Source organism: Molothrus aeneus, chromosome 3, assembly GCF_037042795.1.
Source record: "Molothrus aeneus isolate 106 chromosome 3, BPBGC_Maene_1.0, whole genome shotgun sequence".
Lineage (NCBI taxonomy): Eukaryota > Metazoa > Chordata > Aves > Passeriformes > Icteridae > Molothrus > Molothrus aeneus.
Window position 1 is genome coordinate 94,655,452 of NC_089648.1, and position 23,268 is coordinate 94,678,719.

The window sequence follows — 23,268 nt, forward strand, 5'->3', positions numbered from 1 at the left end:
TTAAGCAATTCTACTAAAACACATACAACTTAAGTTTAGAAAATGAAATATAGATTTAAATTTAAAATATATTTCTAGTCTCCCTAAAAAACTGTACATAAGATTCTCCTGTAGAAGTCTAGTATAGAAAGATGATTTTATGTTATATACTTTGCACAGCCAAGCTATCTCAGGAACAATACCTGAAATTTATGCAGTGTGTGCACACAAAGCTGACAGAACAGAGACAGTAATTCATAGTTATCCCAAGTATTAATTCAAGAATTGTCAAACTGGTCACATCACACCCATACCTTCAGTGACCATGACAGTGACAGCAACAGTAACATTTCCTCATATCCTCAAATACAAACGCTCTGTGCTCTTCAGGGTGAGCAGAGAAAAATTTTGCATGGACCAGCAGGATAGCAGCAACCAAGCTGATGGTAATTTATGCAGAAGTTTCTCAGTTGCTCATGGGAAACTGTCAGGTGTGACAGGAAATGAATGCAGGATGGATGATGAAAATGGATCTAGCAAATGTTTGATACCTGAATTATATTATTTTTTCTTAAAGACAATACAGACAAGGAAAAGATAGTGTATTGATGTCACCCTGCTGCTACAGGAGGAAGGCAAATACATTTATACAGGTTACATGTGACAGAAAAATCAACTGCTCTGAAGAGTTACCCACAGAATAAACAATGCAGCTTGTTAAAAATACAACTGGGGATATTGCCAACTGTATATCAGAGCTTTTTTGTTTTGTTTTTAATTAAGGAAGTTACTGAAGGCTTGGTTAAATAGATTGGTCTGAAAACATGTTCAGATTTTATTAAAACTTTCACTGACCCTTATGAAGTACTGGGCTGGCCAGTACAATACAGAGACAGAGTGACTGGTGTAAGAACAGCTCAGGATCACAAACTTACTTAAGAGACTTGAGCATCTCTCATATATGTAGAGGTTGAGAGACTTAAAAGAATATTTTCTTCGTGTAGACGGATGTCAGCATACCACAAAAACCCTGTCAAAATCATTTTTGTTAAACCTGAGCTTCAAATTGCTTTCAGCTGTTGATATAAACTTTTATGAACATATCTAAGAGCTGATTAAAAAAGGAGATGTATATCACTGCAAGGTACTACTAATAAATGAGGATGGTCTAATTACATGAAAGATAAGATTCACTAATTAGTGATATAACAAGGGAAAAATACTTTTCTTAAAATATTTTGGAATTTATTAAAGTAGTACTATTTTTAATGTAACAATCTTCCACTGACAAGAAGTTATTATTTGCAGCTGCTGAAACTTCTAGGAAAATAGTTTTCTTTGTTATTACTAAATTCTAATACTACATTTACCTTAGCAATTGATAAAACATGTGAAATTATAGTTTTATGAATTTTCAAGGTTAGTTAAATTAGCAAAACTATTTTCCTTCATGTTTTTAGCTTGCATGGAGATGAAGTGAAATTTTGTGGTTTTACATTTTGTAGTCATGTGTTTATTTATTAGAAAATGAGCAATAACCTTTTTGAAAATCTTGAGATATTAAAGGGGCTAAGTAACTTCCTTTTTTTCTCTCAATACTTCAGGAAAAAAAAGAAAATTAATAACTTTCAGGAAGATTCTGCCTGACTAACCTGATCTCCTTCTATGACAAGGTCACTCTTATTGGACGGGAGAAAGGCTATGGATGCTGTTTACTCTAAATTATTAAAATCTTGTACACTGTTTCCCCAGGATTCTCCTGGAGAAGCTGGCAGCCTACAGCTTGGACAAGTCTTCAAAGGGAAATATTTTCTTATAAGTCAAGTGTTGTTAACTCAATTTTGATGTTCTTACTTCCCTTGAGAAGGATATCTTAAAACTAGACTAATCTGGTTGAAGCCAATAAAGGCTATTCCAAAATGGGGCACCACCATATTACATTAAAGGGAAATGTGGATATTTTCTCTTCCTTCCCACGTGCATGCTGTGCAAGAGAATGTGTGAGAAATCTGAACCAGACAAGAGCTGGGCTGCACTCTATTGAGAACCATGGTACTGAAGGGCAGGGGGAGGGCAGGGGTAAAGACCCTGCAGAAAAACAAGGAACTTGCATGGAGCTTAGTTTTAACAAAGGAGTTTACTTTAGGGAGAAGACACTGCAGTACTCATTCTGTGCAAAAAAAGGGAGCAGTCCAAAGGCTTAACAATTTAGCAATGAGGCAAGTTAAGAAGGTTGGACAGGAGGGCAGAAGTGAATATACATGAACTTGATCTCCAGTCACATTTGTGAATCTGCGCCTAAGGTTCTCAAACAATTTGAAAGACATTGGGATTGGAAAACTTTTTCAGGTCTTTTTGCAAAACACATTTTCATACATTGTCTAGGCTTTCATAGCTTTGTGGCAGATGACTCAAATTTTCTTTGTCCCTGTGCCTAAAGTCTAACTCCCTTTAAAGAACTCAGGTTGTATATCCAACAAATCCCACACACTTACATGCATATCCACTTCCCATAGGAATCATGAACAGCTGAACTCCACTTAGAACTGCCAAACAAATGTGCCAATTCAACTCAAAATGGACAAACGTGTGTTTGGTCAAGTGAGCTAGCAGAATGTTTCTGATTGGGTGGACTTCAGAAGGAGCTTCCTCACTATGCCCTTCAATTTTTAACTTGGAGACTCTCAGATAATTGAAAATCCAGTTTTAAAAATTAAATCCTGCTATTTTCTACAGCGATTGCTGAGAAAGTTTAGATCTGTGCATTCCTCAAAGGCACACCTGAGCCTGAAGTCCAAAGAAATGTCAATAAGACTCAGTTTCTCAAATGCTGGCCCAGTGAACAAAGTCCAATACATGCAGCTGGACAACTTTGAATGCTTCCTGACAGGGGGAAAATTATTTATTTCAACTGGATGCATGAAAGGACTGGCAGTGGAAAAAAAGCCCCAGTTCTTAATAGAATATACTTAAACTTTAAACACAAGTAAGTCTACAAAGAAATACCAGTATCTCCATTTTCAACTACAAAAAAAAAACCTCAAAAAAAAAAAGCCATGAGAAATATTTAAGAGCCTTTTTTTATATTTAATTTTGAATGCTCACTCTCTCTGCTGATGTAAAAATATCAAATATCATAATTAGGCATACATAAATGAATTTCTGTCTTGGGGACTGAGGTGCAAAGTATATAAAATAAGAAAAGAACCCTATCAACATCAAAGGAAGGATAATTTGTCTCAGCTAATATCAAGAGGATACAGCATTTATAAGATATGTGATATGTGGTTTATTTGCAAAGTTATATCGTGGATAAATAAACTGTGAGATTATTTTAAACACACCACGATTTAATTCAGTTGCTTTCATCAGGAAGATCCACAGAAAAACTGATTTAGTGCTGACAATGACAGAGCGACTCTCCAGCTAGCTTGGAACAATTGGGAAAGATATTTATCTGACTTGTGGCAACAGTGAATGAGAACTAGAAGCATGTGGTATCCAAGATAATCCTCAAGATTTTCAGTAAGTAGAAATGCTGAACTAAAAGTCAAACCATGACAGTCTCTACAAGTAAATATTTATGAACATTTAGGGTAATGATAGTTCATGAAAGCTTATGAAAACTATAAAAAATATAGCCATGCTGCATGCATCTTAATCTATAGCCATGCATTATCAACAAGTCCATGGAAGACTGCATTAAATCTAAGTTTAAAGCAAAAAGCAAAAATAATTTTAAAAATGCTTTCAATAAAAACTGAAATCTTAATTATTTTAAAATGTGGGAGACTTTTACATTTAATTTGCATTTTAAATAATGCTTGGAGCATTACACAGTAAGAAATTAATCAATTTGAAGAAACCAGTGGGCCCCATATGAAGAGTGATATGCAAAATAAATATAAATGAATGAATAGTAGAAACTTTTCATTTACCAGGTATGGGACAGGTACCATGGAACAATCAGGAAAACTGTTTTTTCCCACAATGCACTCTCTAAAACCAGTATCCTCAATATTCCAAAATATTATAAAGAAATAAAAATCCAGACAAGCAAAAAAGAAGAAGAAAGCAGGACCATGCTGTTCATCCACGCACCTGGAGGAACAACTCCAATACCATCATCAACATCAAAATCTGAGATGTCACTATCACTGATTGGCCGAGATCCTGCACAACAGTAAGGTAAACAAATACCTGAACATCTGGTCATGTTATAATATGTAAAAATATGTTCATTCAACAAAATAATGAAACCAAAAGATGATTTTAAGTCAAAACAATAGAGAAGGAGACCTCAACTGCAGTGACTAACTGATGCTTCAGAAGACAGCTGAGCCAATTTAACATCTTACAGCTGCTGCAGCCTCCTTTCCCTTTCTCTTCCCCTCAAGTCCTCAGTAATCCTCCACTAGGATAGATTATCTTTGTAAGCCTCCAAAAGCAAAACTCAAGTAAAGGAAAAAAAAAAACATTTTTGTGCTACTTCAGTGAATATGCTGAATCAGCTTCCTAAACAGGAAAGGAGATGAGGCAACATATGGTGAGAGAGAGGAAGAGGAAACAGCACTGCCAGCCTTTAGAAGAGCTCAAATATCTCACAAAAACTAACCTTTCATTTTCTCTCTCTATACATATCCTGAGTTTGGGCATCTATGCAGCAATTACAGCAGTAACACATACTTATAGTTCATTCCTGAATGTACAACTATTTTCTATGCATAGTCTGGAGTGAATGACTTCCATGTTTTAGAAAAATAGCTTGGAAATGCATTTTAAAATAATCCCCTACATCTTTCATATTTCTAAGTAAATCTTAGTTTAAATGAACAGAGAAACTACAATATCTCCTTTGAAATATCTCCTTTTAACGTGCCTGATACAAACCTGAAATCAGACTCATGAAAATAACTGTACCTCCAAAATACATTAATAAAATTTCTCTTTTCTGCAAAAGTACACTTTAATGAGCATAAAAATTTTTTTTGCTAATGAAAGCCAAATCAATTCCAGCAGGTTTCACACACTTGAACGTTATACGGCACAGTTGTAAGGCTGACATGTCAAAATGTCATAATTTAAATTGTGTTCCTGCCACACATTTTCATTACTTTTAAGGACTATGAAATAGTATTTTTTTATTTTATTTGGAATTTAAGTACCATTACACCATATCCATCACTTCTAATTTAAAATTTAAGAGACCTTAATGGAATTTGGACCTACTTTGTAATTTTTTGCTAGTGCTCTCTCCACCATGAACATGTCTTCTTGGCATGAATGGTGATGGCTGAGGCAGAGGTAGTGAAGATTCATCATGTGTCTGTAGCTTATACCAATGTGGTTCATCATCTAAAAGTGCTGTCTCCAGCTCTATAAGAATCTAGCAGAAAAATCATCAGGTTTCAATTTTACTTTGAAGGCACACAGAGAAACACACACACAAAATACATATGCAAATCTACTCAAAACCAAACAATGAACTCAGAAGAAATGTGATTGCATGCATCACCTCTCCAAGAAATTCACTCTCTTCTTCTTGTACTCTTGGCTGATCCCATACTGTGATTTCAAGCATTCGTTCTCTAAAATCTCTACGATGTACATGTGAGTAGAGAAAAGTTTGATTCCATTTTGGCTCTAGACTTTTCTTTACTGTTTTGGTCCTTCTTTTACTTTTATCACTGAAACATAAGTATTTTTTGTAAATTATTCATAGAGATAAATCAGAAAATACCATATACTCATCAGCATGTAACTGTTTTCATTTTCTCTTAGGCAATATTGCCTAAATGAAGAAAGCATTTTCTGCACAGTGGATCACATTCTTAAAAAAGACTAAAAAGTTAAATTGATACTGACTTGTATGATTCAAGTGTAATTTTTTGTTATAAATAATCTAGCTATAAAAAATTGTAAAAAGGAGTTCTTCATAAGCATTCATTAAAAGCTGATTCAATACATGGTAAATTAAAACATAATTTTATGAACTGGAATACTGTTACCTTCTGTCTGGAAGAAAATACATTTTTACATAGGGATTTCTGGGGCGCCCATCTACTCTTGTTGGCAAATCTGTTGCCTGTAGAACATTTACTATTAACTGATGTCCCACTTTGTCATACCAGAGTTTTACCTACAGGAATCAAGTTACCAGAAAACATTACTGAAAATGGAGAAGAAACAGAATTTTCAGATTGCATCAAAAATAACCACAATGTAAAAGTAACTGTTGTTTTTTTTCCCCAGAGACAATGAGATATATTTCATTTAAGATCCCTTAATATTTTATTAGTTTAGATGGAAAAGATGATGGTATATACCAAGAATTTTATACTTATCACAGCATAATAAAATTATGATGCCTGATTATGCTCCCATTGTTTATTGTACTCATTGCATAATCTTAGAACTGTAAGTGCACCTAAACCAGCAGGTCTTAGCTCTGCACCTTAAATGCTACATTAAAGAGAAAACTCTGCCTGCATCTAATCTCAAGGTATAGCTGAAATCTATCTACTCAGATTTGTAACATTTTCAAAAGTGTTTATGGAAACAATAATATAGAGCTACATAATTTCTTAAGAGAATCATAATGTTAGGAAATTTTTAAGCCTGCTGAATACTCCTGAAGTAATACGATCAATATAAAAAAATTAGAAATGTGGAAAACAAAGTTTAAGTACTGACAGTATATTTGATAAGCAGGACTTCAATTAGTATTACAAGAAAGTTCCAAGATGTATCAAAATTAAAATGCATTACTGAATAGTGTAATGCTTAACAAATATACAGGCCTTTAAATGCTTTCATAAAGAAAACAGTGATACTATGCTTGAATCTGCAGAGCACTGGATACTGGACATGTACAGTAAAGTCACTATTTTCAGTGCAGAAGCTACAAAATGACAAGTTTCAAGACACTTTTATGGGCTCTTCTCAATGAAAATTCCTGCACTCTTTGGTGTATTAAGACAAAAATTTCTTATGTCTGCTATGATTACAGTCAGGTCTTGTTATTGCATCCAGAGGCCATCAAAAAACTTTTGAAAAATGTTAATCTTTACCAACACTGAACATTTCTCTTGGCCTCCCAACAGGCCTTTGGAATGTGCAGGGATGAAGGACCAGCACTTCATAGATTTCCATTAAACACCCAAGAAAAACAAAACATGCTCACAGAAAGCTGCCCTGGTAGGACCTGAGGTGCATCCCGTAGGGCTCCAGGGCTAGTCGGAGATATAACAGAAATAGAAGGTCTTTCCATCTTCTGAGATTCAAAAGAACTTGAACCTAAAACCACATGAGAAAAACATGAAATTACCATCCAAAATTTGGATAACTTATGAACTGCTTTTTCTTTGAATTGTATAAAATTGATTTAGAAAATAGAGTGAAAAGACTGATTTTTTACCCCTACATCCCAGATTAAACCTGTCATTTTTTGGTTTATTAAAAAAAAACATATAATAAGAGTGTTCTCATACATCTTTGATAAACCATAGCAAGTGTTTTAAATAAAATACTGTTCTCTGACTGTATTACACATCTCCCTCCCCAGACAAAGTATGCTCATTCTACGATCCTAAGTCTTTGATGAATACACCATGTCTGTTGTATGGATTATATTCCCAGTAGCCTCTGAAATTTTAATAGGAAGACATGCAGGACATGAATCTGGCATGGAGGATATTTCAGCAACGGCTGGACATCCTCAGTTGTCCCCTAGTGAAACAGAGCCCTCACTAATGATATGAGCTTGTGACAAGTGATCACACCTTCCCTGTCCCAGGGAAGCTTTCTAGTTGCATCTCAGGAAAGGCTCAGATGGGAAAAGACTGGGAGCCATGGCCCTCAAATACTCTGGCTGAAAACATTCAAATGGAATAGTTAAAAAGAATACCAGTCTTTTGAAGTATGAACAAAAAATTCACATAACCAAGGTTTTCTTGTTAAAAAAAAAAAAGAGAAACAAGAACTCTGGACTTACTCTGCTTGGTGCAGGAGGTGAAATCCTGACACCATTTGTACCTTATACCCGTTTTCTCTCTTATGTTAGGAGACGTAAATTATTATTTTGGTAGTAACAACACAAGATACATAATGAAAAAATATAATTCTGCTAGCATTTAAAATCTGTGTATGCTTAATAAAATCCATATTGCTTCAAATTTAATACACAAGGCCAAAACCCATTGAATTTTGTCACACAAAAACCTCAGAGCCAATGCAATTTCCACAGGTCATTTTTCAGAAATTTCATAGCTGAAATAGTTTTGCTGGGTACAAGATCATGCTTAAAGAAAAGAACAAGGCGTGTACTCACTAGACTCTAATGGGGGGTGGGAAGTCTCGGGAATCCGTGGAATATCACTAAAATGTGAACACAGCAATTAGAAACAACAGAGACAACCTTTGGCTGTGACAAATACATTGCTGGGACAGTGTTCTAATAACATGGATTCTGTTTTGTTTCTGTTCTAACAGTTTACAAGGAAAAAAGAGGAAATATTTGAAGACATACTTTCTACTATCATTCATGAAAATCACACTAACACAAACCACGTTCAGGTTAAGGAACTAGTAGATATAACAATAAGGAACCAGCAGATATAACAATGTTAACATTGTGGATGGATTACAAGATATTTTACAACTGGAACAATAAAGAAAGAGAAATTTTAGGAAGAGAAAAATATATAGTACATAGATATACTTCCTTTGCCAGAAGGAAGTACAGCTATGGTTGTTCAACTATTTTTTGGAGGAACAAAAATCAAAAAGATAAGACAAAGATTAACTCACTAGTAATTTTTATATAAACATCTCAAGGAGTTCAGAGAATGAAACTGATGAAAATGTCTTACAATAATAAAAAAGGAAAACAAAGATTATTAGCAATGTTAAACAAACAAGTGAATAATGCATTTCTTCAAAGGATAAAAGAAAATGAAACTGTATTAAAACTGGGTATGGACATTTTTCAACACATACATACATATCCAACACATATACAGATATAAGTAAGATAAACTGATTAAATCCACAAACATCTATCAGTGTTTTCTCATCAATAAATTTATTCTTCCACCAAAATCTGGATGATGCTAGTTCCTGGCTCTTTCTATTCTCAGCTGTCATTGAAAATACATTACAAGAGCAAAAATCATCTAGTATTGCACATATCTTAACAAAGCAGCAGAGCAGGGAAATGGAAACAAAACTCTTCAGTGAATTATTTGAATGTATTTTTACCCACACAGACTAATCCAAAACTGGAACTGCAATAACATTTCTGAAGAACAGTTACAAGATTTTAAGTCTATAGTTGAGAATTTTAAAGGTATTCAGGCAGTCTGCTCAGTGAAACACAGAAATCTTTCTGACTTCGAACTCAATAAAACTAAGACTCCTATGTTTATATAAAGTCACTTATGAAAAAGAAACAGACACTGGTATCAAAAAAAGAATGCAACAGTGCCCAATCACTGAGCCTTAAAGTCCCTTTTCATGTCCTGCAACTTGTGGTGCCTGTGGTTTAAAACAGACTACTTCAGCTCTGCATTAATGTCTCAAATCAACTTAAACCTCTGATCACTAAACAAGAATGTGCTCCTCCTTGTCTTGACTTCATGAGTCAGGAATAACGTGGTTTCCTCAAACTCATGGAATTATAGCTGAACTAGTAATTCTTGACATGGCACAGTACTACACTACAAACATATGAACAGATTAACAACCTGATGCACAGCAGGGCTGCTATGTACTCTTCTTCCTCTCAACATTTTCTCTTTTTCAGGTCAGGCTTTCCAGGGCATTTCTCATCAGTCTGAAGTATTTACTTACCATAATCAAACAGATTTTGTGTTTAGTACAATGTTAAGTTTGCAATATTTTCTTGTGCTAGAATATGAACACTCCCATCTGCAGTACAGCACTGTTTGCAATAACATCACTTTTAGGATGTCTAAAGAAAGGTTCACATGTGCAAGGACTGCCTCAAAATGGAAAGTACCAGCCACAGTGTCAAGTTCTTTAGTCCTGGTGTGATTAAAGACACTAAAACTAATTCTGTTTGGATTTTTTTCTTGTATTGTCAACAATACAGTAGGAAAAAAAGGCTAAAAATAAACTTCAAATATTAATTACACATTAATAATAACTTAATAACTGATTCATATTTCTGCTAAGGCACTGTCACACTATTACAACCAATACAGAAAAAATTAATAATAAATCAACATGAGAAAAAAATCCACACAGTTTAAAAGAGGATTAAATGTTGGCATTTTAATTAGAGAATGAATATTCTAAATGGAAACTATAATCTAAAACTTCTCATGTGAGAAAACTAGTCTTATCTCACCTGCTTTTAATTTTGTACTGCAGAAAATATTCTGATATATGATTTACAAAAAAGCTCTTTATAAAAAATAGTAGCTCATTACTTAAAATATTCAAAACTAGACCAGTCAAAGAAAAATCAAGTTAAAAGTTGCACAACTGCTTATCTAATACAGTAACAAAATTTTACTCCCCTTTTGGAGCAATACGAACTTGAGAAAAGTAGTAGGCAGCTCTTTACCTCCAGTAAAGACCTGCCAACTTCAAACTTTGTCTTTCTATCCCTACCTTGTGTGGTCTTACATGATATTACATATTATTATCTTACATCTGATTCTTTCATGCCTCGATGACTATGTAGATTAAACAAAGCTGTACCTTAGGCTGAAACTACTCTGTGCAGATATATGGTTTGTGAGAATCACTATTTTGCACAGGAAAAGCTATAATTTCTTCAAGGCATATAGGCAAGGTTGCTCACTGAAGAAGAACCAAGTTCAAACATGGTTGTAACCCACACTTTTTAGGTTGTTCTAGAAATGTAGATGTTCTAGAAATGTTCAGATGTATCATATTCTACGCCCCAGAGAGCTTCTAAAGAGCTTCTGAGTACCTCTTGTCAGTGCTCATCCTGCTATTCCCAAAACCATTCCCTGCCATCAGAACCTGTAGATCAATCTGCAGTTTGCACTAATTGAGCAGCTCTCTGGAGCTCAGCACTGCCTGGTTCATGATGGAGGTTCAACCTCCTTGCCAGGACCTAGACCACAGTAACCAACCCTGCACAGAGGAACTGAATCATATCACAGAAACAACAGTTTTGGCAGCATTATCTGTGGAAATCTAAGCAAAGATAGCTAGCATCTGACAAAGAAAACAGAAACAAATGAAAAAACATTTGTTTTACCTGCACTATCCCATAGAGCACACAAGAAGACGGAGAGTTGTTACCATGCCACGCTTCTTCTCCGAAAAGTATACTGCCAGAGGATTTTCTGTACTGTCCTATGTTAACCACCTCTCACATTGTATGCATATTCATAGGTAATTCTTCCCCTCATATTGAGATAGCCAACCCATTAATTCTACTTTTTATAGGTTTCTTATCTACCTTGTGTTGCAGCCATTAGAATTAGTGTCAATTAGTTTCTATGGAGTTTCCACGGTACAATTGCGGTTATACTGTTTATAGTTGTTATGCCTTTAGCTGCTAATAGTGTTATGTGCTTCACATTTTTCTCTAATAAACATCCTACAATTATCCATTACTTAAAATTACATTTGCTGGCAGACAGAGAAATCCAAATTTACAAGACTGAACAAATTGTTTAGACCGCAGTTTTGTAACTGGCAATCTAATTTGCGGGCAGTCTAATTTGTGGACTTACAGTCCTTCCATTATTCACTTAAGGCAAACTGTGTCATATTTGGGCTTTTTAGACCTAAAATGCTAGGCATTTTTAAATCAAGACCATTAAAAGTGCTGGTACATTATTTGCATTATTAATACTGAGAGATGAAAACACTTAAATTATGTAGATGAAATACCATTTTCAGGCCTTTCGGGAACTTATTCCCTCACAAGAATTTATTGCTGTAATGGATTATCACTTAATGCTGTATCAAGCAACTTCAATTTTGCTTAGTCAGCACCTAAAAGTACCCACCAAACTTTGGCATACTAGATGTGTTGGATGGGATGAAATAAAAATCCCTGTCATGAATTTGAAACCATCACACAGTTTGGAAAACAAGACAAAGTGGAGCTAGGGACAAAATCAAAGCAATCTGTTAATCAAGCAAATAATTTTCCATTATGCAAGACAATTTACATAGATCCTAATTATTAAGAAAAAAGAAAAAAAGGGAAAAAAAATTCTGCGCAGCATTCTTTCTTTTAATAACTACGATTAGGATTTTCTCTGTTCTACAATGTCTGAAATTTTTGGTTATTTTCAGATGACAGACAGGTAAATCCCCATCTGACATAAAACAACTGGACTTTGACTCATTACTGGAGGATAGAAAGGATCTGTCTTTAAATTTTAAAACTCTGTGCTCTAGGGATATTTATTTGTTCTCATAAAGACCCCAAAAAACAACCCGACCCTCGAGCAAAAGAAAAAAAATTAAAAATCTATAGAGGCATAACTCTACAAGAAAAATGTTGTTCTATTATGCAAAAAAACCTCCATGCCAAGACTCCATTTATCTCAAAACAAAAGCAAAATCTAATGTGATCGATTTCTGACTACATATTGAAAAAACATGTATGGGTCATCCAAAGAAAAACCTTACATTTTATTGGTACTATTTCTGGGTGCACTATTCTAACACAAAATCCACTGTTCAGATTCAGGAACATTCTTTGATTTTGAACAAACTTCAAAAAAGTGTTTTTTTCAGTTTTTCTTTAGGAATGTGGCACTGGAGTGCAGTCACCTTGTACTTAATTTCTCTAAACTGATAGATTTATCAAATTTGTAAACTAAAAGAATATATTTGGTTTATTACCGAAGTTATCTAAGAAGTTTAAGAGCACACATGTGCAATATTGACAGAAATAAATATGTTTAAAGTCCATTGTTTAAAATGCTAATCTAGCTCTCTCCTTTTACATCAGTTCTACAGTTGTACAAATCCATTTCCATGTTTTCTTCAATTGAGATGTGGAATTCAAGTCATCTCCAGTATCAACATATTCCTTTTTTAGCTGATTTAAATATAAAAACTAGACTTCCTAAAATCTCCTTAAGGCATGTTATTTTTAATAACAAAGCTGTACAAATGAATTTGCAGCTTTCTTTCAAGAATATCTCCAATTTATCTCAAAAAAAAGTAAAATAAAGCTTCTACTTCCCCAGAGTCTTCAGCTGGATGATAATTATAGCATTTAACAGCCACTATTATTGCATCAGACTTTCATTTTCCATTAGAAGGTCAAACTGATAGGTGGAATTACCTATTAATGTTAATTTTTTAAGTACTTTTAATAGAGATTGCCATTAAAAAGACAAAATTTATTAGCAAAACATAGCTACACTCACACGGCACAGACAGAATTAATAATCAAAACATAAAAGGATATTTTAGTCAGAAAGAAAATAAATAGTTCTTTGTTTCTAAAACTGAAAAAGTATCGTATTTGAGACAAGCAAAAATTATAATTAAGATGAAAATAGCAAATCCAAACCAATCACTTCTTATTGTAAATCACATGACTCTATTTTGCAAGGTAAATGTGAATTTACAATAAATTATTCATATTCCATTTTGTAAGACCTAGCTCAAAACATTCCTGATATCGCTAAAACTACTATCACTAATGCAGGGCCAATCCCCCCAGTTTTATCAATTTGAACAGATATTATTTTCCTTCTAAGGTATATTCAGGAAACTGAGAATAGAAGAATTGTTGTCACAAAACTCCGAACCTGGGTTCATAATAAAAAAAATAGAAATTATAAACATAACACATTTATGCTAATTTTTGATTGAATCTTTTGCTTCCATGTTTGACTTTGAGAACAAACATTCAAGGGTAAATACAGTCTTTTCAATTAGGAGTTTTCTGTTTCCTTTTTTAACTTTTAAAAGAAGATCTGTTTAAAATCCTACTAGCACTGGCTTAGTAGAATCCTGCAACGCTTCCCTCCACTCATGAAGACCTTTATAAGTTATTCTGATCCTGTAGGCTGAAAGCCTGAAAACAAAAAGTTTGTCATGCACAGGTGTACCTAATCCACCAATTTTCCTTTGCCACTTGGCAAAAGTCTTTAATAATAATTGACCACACAGAAGACAATATTTATGGTTATATGTCACTGGAAAGGCACAAGACTGTAAATGGTAGTGAAGAAAACAGACTATACAGAATGTCAGTAACAGAAGGAGATTTGTATCCCATTACTAGTAAAAATAACTCACAAATAATCCCTTTTAAGATTCCTATTAACAGAACTAATAACTATGCTAAAGAAGTAAGTCTTCAGCCTTACCCAATAGGCCTGGAAACAATGATTTCAACTTGAGGTTCTGATTTTGATTCTAAAATAATGTTGTAAACTTCTTCATTTGTAGCTCCAGGCAAGGGTTTACCATTCCATTCTAGAACTTCATCCCCTTGAATTTAAAAAGAAGTTTATCTCACTTTCATATTCTTTTACAAAGAATGAAATCTATATTTTCAAGTAATATAAAAATAATTTAAAATCATGAAAGAGCTGTACTGAAACCTTCAGACATTTTCCTGCCAAGGTGCTTTTTAGCTGGTTGGCTCCCAGTGCTTACACTTGGACAAGGATGTTCTGTTCTTCATGCAAGACTTCATATTTGCAATTTTTAAAATTTATGTACAATTACTCAAATTTTTATCAACTACCGAAATTTTGGATGCTTTTTATAAGGAAAAAAAGGGTTTTTTCTAATTGCAAGGACTCATCCATGCCTTTTTTGTGTGCTCTGGTCCTATACAATTGGATGAACAGACTTTCACTCATTGGAAACGTGCAAAACAATATATTTTTTCTGGGAAATAATTTTGCCTCTAAAACTAGTTTCAGTAATTAAAAATAGCTTCCATAAAAAAAAAAAAAAACACACAAAAAAAAAAACCTAGACCAGAAATAGAAAATTAGGATTTCAGCCCAAATGGTTTAAGATTAGTGGAGACAAATTTATTTCCTATAATTATAATCTGCATTTAAAATCTATAAACAACTGCTGATTTCGTAAGAAAGAAAAAACTAAAAATGCCAAAAAAGTAGAATATTGTTAGAGATTCATCATCCTTTCCAGTTCTTTATTACTCTCTGCTTCACACAATTATCCTGAAGCCATCCACATTGGCATTGGAGCTTCTGGGTTCTTAAGACACTACATAGGTACTTTGGTTTGCTATGACAACATTTGGAAAGTAGTTGCTTAGAGCTATAGTAAAAATACAAACCATTAAGAAGTGACTATGAAAGCCAAATGCTGTGCATAATTCTCACTTTATTTAGAAGCTGGAAAAGTACCATTAGCACAGCCATTTATTTGTAAGTGCAATAGATACATCTAATAGAAATGAAATATTTTAGGACCATTTTTTGGCTTCTTTTCCATTTTCATTTGTAACAGTTAACACTGCAAATAACACTAATAAAATCCACTGTGTATGCAGTGTGTCATCCTTCAGTGATCTGAATTTTGTTTGCCACAATCAGTTAAACAAAAAATGTTTGCATTGCTTCTGTGGAGTGTAATAAGCAGCTCCTGAGCTAGCAAGCAAAAATTTACCAGTGTCACTCAGTCCTCTTACCAGCATTGCTCAGGAGTGTCTTTTTTTTTGTTCATACATCCAAGCAATTGTTATTTATAACAAATTAGAAATGTAGGCAACCATGGCATTTCATAATAATGTTACAGTATTGTTCTGTATTTTAAAAAAATTACCAAAACACATGACAAATGTTTGTATAAATTAAAGGTTGCATGCAATAGGCCATTACTAAAAGACAGTATATTTTATATGCAACTGATTGATTTACCTGCTCTGAGATGCCCCACCACATCAGCCAAGCTACCTTTCTTCACTTTGGTAATGAAGGCACCGAGTCGTCCTAATTCTGTCATTTTTCCTCCAACAACCTAGTTAATCACAAATTTGTGAGTCCCCCAGCCACCAACCAGATGTCACATAAAGCACAAATATTTAGACGAATCAGTTTTCACAATATTTTTTTAAATTTCACCTGAAATGTTCATAGGCAAACCTATTGTTAATTTGGGTTTTAGAGAGGCTTAAAGACAAAAAGATGTAAAGCTGACACAGGATGAATAGGATTTCTATTCCTTTTACTCTATTTGACTAATCAATCTTATGCAGTTTGCTAAATACCTGCATTTGCTGCAGAAAGAACACTTCTTAATAAATAACCAGGCAAATGCATTTTTACAAATAATTGTCCATCATGTACTCAAATTTAAATTGCAAGTGCACATCATTTCAAGTGTATGAAATCCCAAAATTGGTACATCAATTGAAAACTTAGCAAATACACTACTATTAAATATGGGCAAGGAGTTCACAAGAATATTGATGATGCGAAAACATAGGCACTCTCATCCAAGAACATGACAGGACAAACCAGCAGCTTTTGGCTTTTCCAGAACAGGAGAGAAACTGAAACTGAAGAGATCTGTTTTTGAAGATGACTACAGGATACAGAGATCATGAACATCAGAAAAAAAACCAAGTGCTGTCAAGAAGACAGATTTTAAATAAAACATAAAGAAAATGTAGTCTTGCTGATTTGCAAGACAAGTTATCTCTTTAACTATCTTTCTCCAGTCAGTTGAGGGGTTTGGTTGTATTTTTTTTCATCAGGAATATCCCAGAGGAGTTTTATAATAAAAAGAAACAGTAGAATGTTGGTTTATTAGGTATTAGTTCCCCATGTTGCAATCACAATAACTAGCAGGAGCTTTAATACCAAAAAAGTATCCAGAAGCCCATCTGCCAACAATATTGTCACAGGATAGTGTGTGAAATTTATAGCAAGGGCCTTAGTTCATATTATGTACAGCTGAAACTCAGAGTTTCAAAGAGGAACTCAACAATCTACAACTCTGCAATCTGCATTTCCTACTTGGCCCAACCTTTTTTTCTCACATAGTCAAACAGAATCATTTGCTGACAGCAAATATGAGCTTTGTGCTATAGACTAATAAACATTTAGTAGAGTAAAGCTGTTTTCATCTTTTGTATTACCATGCCAGACTATCACACTTCAAGGTGGGAATATTTCAGATCTTGCATTCTCTCTGTTGTTCTCAGTGAAGAGGGAAGGACACCCAAATTAAATGCTATCAGTCCTCATTGTTACTTCATAGATTTAAAAATATACAGAGAGAGAAAAATGCTTGAACTGCTACTAGCGTCAGAAAAAAACCTTTTTTAAGTGTTCTGGCAATTTAGGCACATGAACCTAAAAGTCTGCTAAAAATGTAAATTAGGGATTTAAATCAATTCGACAGTGTTGCCAATATCTCAATTTTGGGGTGCTAGAATTAAATTTAATACAACATCTTCTATGATTTAAGAGGATTTTTGTGTAAATATTTGGATTCTTTCTACAAAATTTCTGTTTTCAAATAGTTGTGTGACTTTTAAACATTGACCTTGTACACATTTGCATCCACATTACATTTATGTATGTTGATTATAAAATTAATTTCTTGACTAAATTGCAAACAGCAGAGCTAGAAAACGCAGGACTCCATTAATGCATGGTCATGTGTAGTTATTTATCTTGCAGACAGGAAGCTGAATAAACATACCCTTTTTAATCAAAATGGTTCAGCCCCTTTGTCATGGACAATTGAAGACTGTATAGAAGAAGTAAATGTATTTATATTCATAATTTATCTGTATAACTTTCAAAATTTAGGAAAAGAGAGGAATACATTTTTGGTCAAAAGACCGTATGATTTGAGAGTCCTCTGATTTAATATGTTACACGTGTATGTCTAAGGTCAGTGGAAGTTATTTTCATTTAGCACATAAATAATGTAATACTTACTTTTAGCCCCAGTAATGCACCTGATTCTTTAGGCATGGTTGTTCTCTTGTTAAGAATAACACGCCCAATTAAGCGATCTCCCTCTTTGGAAGGCTGCCACGTTACGGGATGCTGTTAAAAAACAAGCAATTACATTGAACTGGAATTTAAAAAGTGTGAACATCCTCCAGTATTTAACTGCACATGTATAAACCAATAAAATGACTGTATCATGATGTTACAGTTGACACAAACATCCTTCAGATGTGTTACATAGTGCACCTGAGTTTTCTATGAGTATATCTGTTGGACTCTGGCTACATTAAACATTTATGCCTCTTGTAAGAAAATGTCTGCATTAAGTCTACAGATAGAACTATAATTCAGTTCAAATTTCAATACAATTAAACATTTTAAACACATCTTAGATAATAAAATTAAATATTTCTTTTTAAATTACACGACTCTGAAAAGCGCATGCCAAAATTCTGTTCTTTAGAATAACACACATCATGCAGGTCTACCAAATGAGGGTTCATTAAACAATAAATTCAAAATTATGCTTTCCAACTCCAAGTCTTAAAAAAAAAATCACTAATCTTTCCCAGAGCAGCATCACATTCACAACTGATTTTTTTTTGGTGCTCATGGTGAAATTAAGTGCCATGTCTATTAAGGAGATTAAAGTCAGGTTAAAATTCAGGCAATTTTACAAATATGCATTTCAATAAAACTGTCTTTCTGATTTCCATTTCTTTTGTAGTCTTAAACAAATTTTCACATGATTTGTGTATAATATTTTTTTACAGTCAAATATCTATGCTGAACTGAAATAATACAGCAAACATTTTAACTTACACTTATGAATCCCTATTTTTCTATTTCTTACCGAACTAATAGGGGACGTCTCCCTGCTGTGCCACGTGGCAGGATCCAGCCAGTAGTAATCCAAGTCACCTGGAAGAATATGAATAGAAAGAAATGTGTAATCTCTCAAACAGAGAAAGATGTATTAATTATTACTATTGCATGCATGAATTTTAAATTGCAATTGTTTGATGAAGCAAATACAAAACTCTTTATTATTTAAATCAATATATCAATTTGAAAACAATATAGTGTATTAATATTAAATAATGTGTTTATTTGGATCTCTGCTTTTTCAAGAATTGCACCTTAGAATTGGTTGTGCACACTGTCTATTTTTACCTTTGCTCAGTCCAAGAAAGGACCCCAAAGCATCATATTCACAGCCCTCCTCCTCCCCACCATCTCCATAAAAAACACACAGGACTACAGCTAATGATGACACGAGAGGGAATACTCCACAAAATGGGCTCTTAGCTATAGTTAAGGACAGAACAGCCAGCCACACTCTAGAATCTGCAGAGGTCAATGTTGTGACAACAGGTACTGTACAGAGGGAGAGGCACAGGAGCAGGAAATAGAGTGCCAGAGGGAACAGCCACACAAATACAGCAAATAGTACCAACAGCAGGTACGAGGCTGCAATCTTCTCTTTCACTTGGGACAAACTTATATGCTGTGTAACTCAAGAAAAACACCATGAATTACAGTGGTCTGGAAGCCATCAGCCTATCAGGACAAAGAGGGCACTTTTGGACACATATCTTCAATATCTTACTTTTATAAAACAGATCTCTGTAACACTACAGTTAGCTGCCTGTGTTCTAGTAAGAGTAGTGATCTAATAGAAGCCCAAACAAAGCATGCAAGGGAGAAGAAGATACCTTTACATGCAGAGATTTTTTTATTCTTTCTCTACAAATACTTAGATGCCAATTATGAAATACAAGTTGCAACATTCTCTATAACTCATACTACCTTTAATAGCTTATCATCTGCATGATCATATGCCCAAGTTTATTTTTAAACAGCATATTACTATCATATGCATAACTGCATGAGGCAGTTTGTGGTTTCATTGGCTCTGTAGTTCTGCAGGTTTGGAAAACACATTAAATCACATTAAAGATCTTTCAGTTTTATTTTTAGGATTCTTCCTTGTGCCTTTATAAACTTCAAAATTACAAGAACAACAAACCTACAAACTACACCGACACCTGCAGTGCTGGCAGTAAGCTCAAAACTATGGTACAGAGCTCCCCAAGTTTCAGTAATACACTCAACGGTAATACCAAAAATTAACAGTCTCCCGTGTGGGCTGACCTGCCACATGCCAAACACAACACACTTTGTCTTCTTCTTGTTTGAGAGTTATTTGCTTAGCAATAGAGAAATGTTCAGGAGGGAATAAATGTCAGCTCCAAGATGCAGATGAATGTATCCAAGTCCTCAAACACATTTCTTCTCACCCTCATTGTTCCCTGCTTTATTTTCCCCTCTTCCTTCCCAGATTCAGCTTCTTGCTCTTAGTTTCCTTGCTGGTCTTCCTCCTGGTTACTGCAGATCCATGACCACTTACTTAATGCACCTAGCATCCTTCTCCACCAAGTCCCTGCTCTAGCAAGATCCTCTCATACATCTTCTGCCTTGTCTAACCTGCTGCTTTTCCTATTCTCACCATCTACCTACCCTTTGCTGCCTTTTCTTCCCTGCACATTATTTTCTGCTATCCGTCTGCTTCTGGCTTTAGTGTCCTTTCTTAAGGTTCTGTATTTTAATCGCTCTTTAAACTCAAATCCTTTGATGCTAAGTTACATTCCTGCACCCTCCTTCCCACATCTAAACCTTTAGGTGTCTGTCCCTTTCCCCACTTCTGTCTGCAGAAGCTGGCCACAATGCCAATTCTCTCACTCTCTGCTCTCAAAAGCTGAGAGCAGGATCTGCACTGCAAATGCAGCTCTGCTGAGCTGGAACATGAAAGATATGCTCAGAAGCTATAAAGGTAGCTATCAAATCAAACATTTTGACTGAATGTCACTGAAAGTAGTAAGTCTACCATTTGGTGAATACTTTAAAAGCTGCAAGAATCACTCAATTTTAAGATTTCCATTAAAATTCAGTATGATACAGGCCACTGGCACACAAACGTCTGGGGCAATTTACAACTATAAAAAAGATTATACAATGGAAAATGTCAGTTAATGTATTCGTAAACACTCATCAAATAGAACATAAAAGTTCAGACACAAATGAAAAAAGTCCCCAAATGGGCATTAAAAATATTTTATGCCAGCAACACTGATCTGCAGTTCAGTACTCTATCATATCTTAGAAATAATTTCTCCTTGGTCATCCTATGCCATTGCTGCTTCTTTGCCTAATGCCTATTTATGCCATGCTTGCACTGCCATACTCCAGAACTCACTTTTTGTTTAATTGCAAAAAATACCTTCACTGCAGCAGCATTATAGATATCCAGGAATAGGTAAATAACATGCAAAAACTAACTAAGAGCATAGCTTCAAAATTTCAGGTTTTCTCCAAAAAAACCCCACCAAAACTGAAAACAAAAATCCCTACACACAGAGAACACTCTCCATTGGTAAAAGTAATTAAAAATAACTAGTAAAATAAGAAAAATTTAAGACATTAAAGAGAGGAAAAAACTACTTTTATAAGGAGCAAATAATTGCTTTATAGGCTTAAACTGCTTTTAAATACTTTTTAAACCATTCTTTAAAAACATTAACAACTTAAAAATAATAAGCCCCCATGAAAATACACATATACTATATCATTATTTTTTGTACATTACTGATGTATTTCTAAAACATATTATTAAAAATGCATTTGTAGTTTTAATGTTTGATTTCCTTAAGACCAACTGAGTAAAGCAGGGTATTTGTAAATACTTGTAAAACCTTATTTCCTAAGGGAATAATTCAAAAGTTGTATCCTAAGAGCAAGGAAATGCTTTTCCTATTAACACGCTGCCGCTCAATTACTTTACTCTTGGATGCACACGGATGCAATAATAATTTACAAGACACAAATGTGCTGAGATTTTTCCACAAGTCTTTAGCAGCCTTCCATCAAAATTCAAGATGGGGAGTAAAACTCTTAATAAATTCTCATTGTTTTTACATCTGCAATATGTGTGCTTTCAAAATAAAGGGAAAGCTAACTCATACCACCAAAAATCCATTTTCTCGAAAATACTTTGTCTTCAGCAGCACTCTCTGTACCAAGAGCTAATGCTGGGGTACTGTGATTTCAAGTGAGATCCTGAAAAGCTGAGAAGTTCTGGAAAAAGCAGCCTTGTCCCTGTCACAAAGCCAAAACAAGCACAAAATATGAGAGGGTCTGTACTTGTGTATGAACAGCCATGCTAATTTCCGAAGAGTCTTGAATACTAGGGATAAAATACCCCAAGATGTTTTCCGAAATCCATTCAGACTATACTCAGAGACTACTGATAATCAGCAAAGAATGTGCTTCAGTGATTTACTCAAATCCCTGTGTGCTGGATTTGCAGGAGCTACTTAAGACAAGAAGCAGAATCTAATGATAAGAGTCAGCCCATGTTTGGCACTTAATTAACCATTATCTAACCATATTAGCATGTATCTTAATACAGCAGTTCCATCAGATAACTAAGAAACTTTGACAAATATTTTTCAGAGGCTAAATCTAAAATTACTCTGCAAACTGAATAGACAGACTACATCTCTCTAATCCATAGAATCACAGAATGGCTTGGGTTGGAAAAGATCTTAAAGATCATTTAGATCATTCCAACCACACCTTCCACTAGACCAGGTTGCTCCTAGCCCCATCCAACCTGGCTTTGAACACTGCCAGGGAAGGGGCATCCACAACCTCTCTGGGCAACCTGTTCCAGCACCTCACCACATTCACAGTCAAGATCTTATCTAAATATGTTCTTTTTCAGTTTGAAGCCATTCTCCTGTGTCCCATCACTACAATTGCTTGTAAAAAGTCCTTCTGCAGTTTGTTGTAGTCCTCCTTTAGGTAGCGAAGAGCTCCTAGAAGGTCTCGCCAGAGCCTCCTCTTCTTCAGGATGAACAACCCCAACTCTATCAGCCTGTCTTCATAGGGGACATACTTCCATCCTCTGACCATCTTCACAGCCATCTCTGGACTCACTCCAGCAGGTCCATGTCCTGCATATGCCAGGAGCCCATACTTGGCTGCAGCACTCCATGTGATATCTCACCACAGTGGAGCAGGGGGACAGAATCACCTCCCTCAACCTGCTGGCCATGATGCTTTTGAGGCAGTCCAGAATGTATCTGGCTTTCCATGCTACAAGCTGCCAGCTCACATTGAGCTTTCCATTCACCAGCACCTCCCAAGTCCTTCTCCTCAGGGCTGCTCTCAATCCATTCTCCACCCAGTCTGTACTTGGGGTCCATTGATCTAATCCACCTCTCTCCAGTTTAGAGGCAAGGATGCCATTTATGAGACAGTGTCAAATTCCTTGCACGAGTCCAGGTAGTTGATGTCACTC

At 34.8% G+C, this 23,268-nt stretch overlaps 1 protein-coding gene across 27 annotated transcripts in view; it reads right to left on the reverse strand.

The window, feature by feature from the left end:
- Positions 1-23,268, reverse strand: part of RIMS1 (regulating synaptic membrane exocytosis 1) — a 307,924-nt gene that overhangs the window by 108,301 nt on the left and 176,355 nt on the right. For 25 of the 27 annotated variants that reach the window (XM_066547439.1, XM_066547435.1, XM_066547431.1 and 22 more), the window contains 10 exons: positions 18,760-18,827; positions 17,892-18,002; positions 15,858-15,957; positions 14,325-14,448; positions 8,309-8,355; positions 7,163-7,275; positions 5,988-6,118; positions 5,495-5,666; positions 5,209-5,365; positions 4,081-4,152 (listed from right to left, as the gene is read on the reverse strand). In XM_066547439.1, the coding sequence (XP_066403536.1) occupies positions 4,081-4,152; positions 5,209-5,365; positions 5,495-5,666; positions 5,988-6,118; positions 7,163-7,275; positions 8,309-8,355; positions 14,325-14,448; positions 15,858-15,957; positions 17,892-18,002; positions 18,760-18,827 (1,095 nt within the window). The remainder of the gene's footprint in view (positions 1-4,080; positions 4,153-5,208; positions 5,366-5,494; positions 5,667-5,987; positions 6,119-7,162; positions 7,276-8,308; positions 8,356-14,324; positions 14,449-15,857; positions 15,958-17,891; positions 18,003-18,759; positions 18,828-23,268) is intronic. The other 2 variants (XM_066547417.1, XM_066547416.1) reach the window with 1 other exon arrangement.